The 2500-nt window shown below is 40.6% G+C and overlaps 1 protein-coding gene across 1 annotated transcript in view; it reads right to left on the bottom strand.

Annotated features, from left to right (window-relative positions):
- The window catches only part of LOC125045423 (guanylate cyclase 32E-like), a 77371-nt gene that overhangs the window by 57503 nt on the left and 17368 nt on the right, over positions 1 to 2500 (bottom strand). The window contains exon 3 of the mRNA XM_047642645.1: positions 2272 to 2397. Within this exon, the coding sequence (XP_047498601.1) occupies positions 2272 to 2397 (126 nt within the window). The remainder of the gene's footprint in view (positions 1 to 2271; positions 2398 to 2500) is intronic.

The raw sequence follows: 2500 nt of genomic DNA, 5'->3' as shown, positions 1-2500 counted from the left end.
GAGAGAGAGAGAGAGAGAGAGAGAGACAGACAGACAGACAGACAGACAGACAGAGACAGACAGACAGACATACATACAGGTAGATATATTGAGAAAATTGATCAATGACCATTCTAGTTTTTCCTTCCTGTAATAAGGTATCATATTTCCTCCACAATGGCAAAGTAATACAATATTTCCAATAAAAGTATATATTTTCGTTACTAGATAGATTGACAAATTGATATTTAGATAGACAGAGAGATACACAGACAGATAATCACATAAATAAACATGTAGACAGATAGAGAGATAGACAGTCAGATAGACAGATAGACATATATACAGACGGACAGACAGGCAGAGAGAGAGATAGATAGATAGATAGACAGATTGAGAGACAGATAGACAAACATATAGATAGATAGACAGACGGACAGATAGACAGATAAATAGAAAAACAGACAGACAGGCAGGCAGATAGATAGATAGACAGACATATAGATAGATATACGGCCAGACAGACGGAGATAGAAAGATAGACAGACAGACAGACAGGTAGATAGACAGACAGACCGAAAGACAGACAAACACATACACTCAGATAGACAGACAGATAGACAGACACACATACACACACAGATAGATAGATAGACAGATTTTTATTTTTTTTTGTAAAAAATTGGAGAATAAATCCAAATTCAGCTTTCCGAGGCACCACTTGTCGTGCAAACTTTACGAAGATGGTCCCTGTAACCTTATCAAAGACCCGGATGCGAAAGAAATCAATAGGGTGGAAAAGAGGAGGAGGAGGAAAGAGGGGAAGGAGGAAGAGGATGTGGATGAGGTGGTGGTGGAGGAGGATGAGAAGGAGATGGGGGAGGAGGAGGAAGGAAGGGATGGATGAGGAGGAGGTGGTGGTGGAGGAGGAGGAGGAGGAGGGGGAGGAGGAGGAGGAGGAGGAGGAGGAGGAGGAGGAGGAGGAGGAGGAGGAGGAGGAGGAAGGAGGGGAAGGAAGGGAAGGAGGAGGAGGAGGTGGTCGTGGAGGAGGAGGAGGAGGAAGAGGAGGAGGAAGGAGGGGAAGGAAGGGAAGGAGGAGGAGGAGGTGGAGGTGGAAGAAGGAGGGGAAAGAGGAGGAGGAGGAGATGGAGGAGGAGAAGGAGGAGGAGGAAGAAGAGAAGAATGAGAGGGAAGAGGTGGAGGAAGAAGAAGGAGGGGAAAGAGGAGGAGGAAGAAGGGGAAGGATGATTAGGAGGAGGAGGATGAAGAGGAGGAGGAGGAGAAGGAGAAGATGAAGATGTTGAGGAGAAGGAGACGGAGGAGGAGTAAGTTGGAGTAAGAATAGGGGGAGAATAATGATGATAACAGTATGGAGGGGGGGGGGGGAGGTGGAAGATGAGAAGGGAATAATGATAATAATAAGTAAGTAAAAGAGAAGGAGGAACATGAGAGAAAAAAAGTAGGAGGAGGAAGAAGATGGGTAAGAATAAGAATGATTATAAGGATAAGGACCAGGAAGAGGAGAGGAAGGAGGAAAATGAAAGGAAATAACAGTGATAGAAAGGAGAAGGAGGAGAAAGAGAAAGAAGAAGAAGACGACGGAAGAGAAAAATAAGAATAATGAGGAGGAGGAAGGAGAAAAGAAAAGAGAGAAGAAGCATGAAAACGTAAGAAAGATATAAAAAAAATAAGAGAAAAACAGTCAAACAAACTTTAACAAAAATAGACATAAAGAAAAGGAAAAGAAAATACATATACAACTTTAATAAAATGAAACCCAGCCTACAGACTCAATAAATAAATAATCGCATAAAAAAGACAATAATTGAATTAACAAAGAAAGAAAATAAAACAAATAGATAAAGATAAATGAATGAACAAAGAAAGAAAGAACGAAAGAAAGAAATCAACAAAGTAATTAACAAAGAAAGAAAGAAAGAATCAATCAATCAAATAAAAAAATAACAAAAAAACATTCACAAACAAACAAACAAAATTTTAAAAATCTGTCTTTAAAACAAACACAAAACAAAAAAAATCACTCACTCAAAAAAGAAAAAAGAAAAAAAAAAAAAACAGCACAAAAAAGGACAAGAAAAAAATGACAACACGAAAATGGGATTTAGAAACAAACACAAATTTTAAAAATCAGTCACTAAAACAAACAAACAAAAACAAACAAACAAAAACTCAATCACTTAAAAAACAGCATAGAAAAGGACAAAAAAAAAGAAAAAAAAAAACAGGAAAAAGGGATTTTAGAAACAACGCGAAAGAGAGCTCGCCACCCACCTAGAAAATTCTGGAAGGCATCCTGCACGGTGGAATTCGTGTGCTCATTCAAGAGATCGCGAAGGTATTTGTGCGGTTTGTTCCTGTCGTATTGGCTCAGCGCGACGCCCACCACGAAGTATTCACCTGCGAGGATTCAAATCGTGGGCGTGAATAGGCTTGGGGGAGAGCTGGGAGGAGGGGGAGGTGGGTGGGGAGAGCAGGGAGGAGGGGAGGGAGGAGGGGGGGT

Source organism: Penaeus chinensis, chromosome 37 (genome assembly GCF_019202785.1).
Source record: "Penaeus chinensis breed Huanghai No. 1 chromosome 37, ASM1920278v2, whole genome shotgun sequence".
Taxonomy (NCBI): Eukaryota; Metazoa; Arthropoda; class Malacostraca; order Decapoda; family Penaeidae; genus Penaeus; species Penaeus chinensis.
This window is presented reverse-complemented; position numbering and strand designations above follow the sequence as displayed.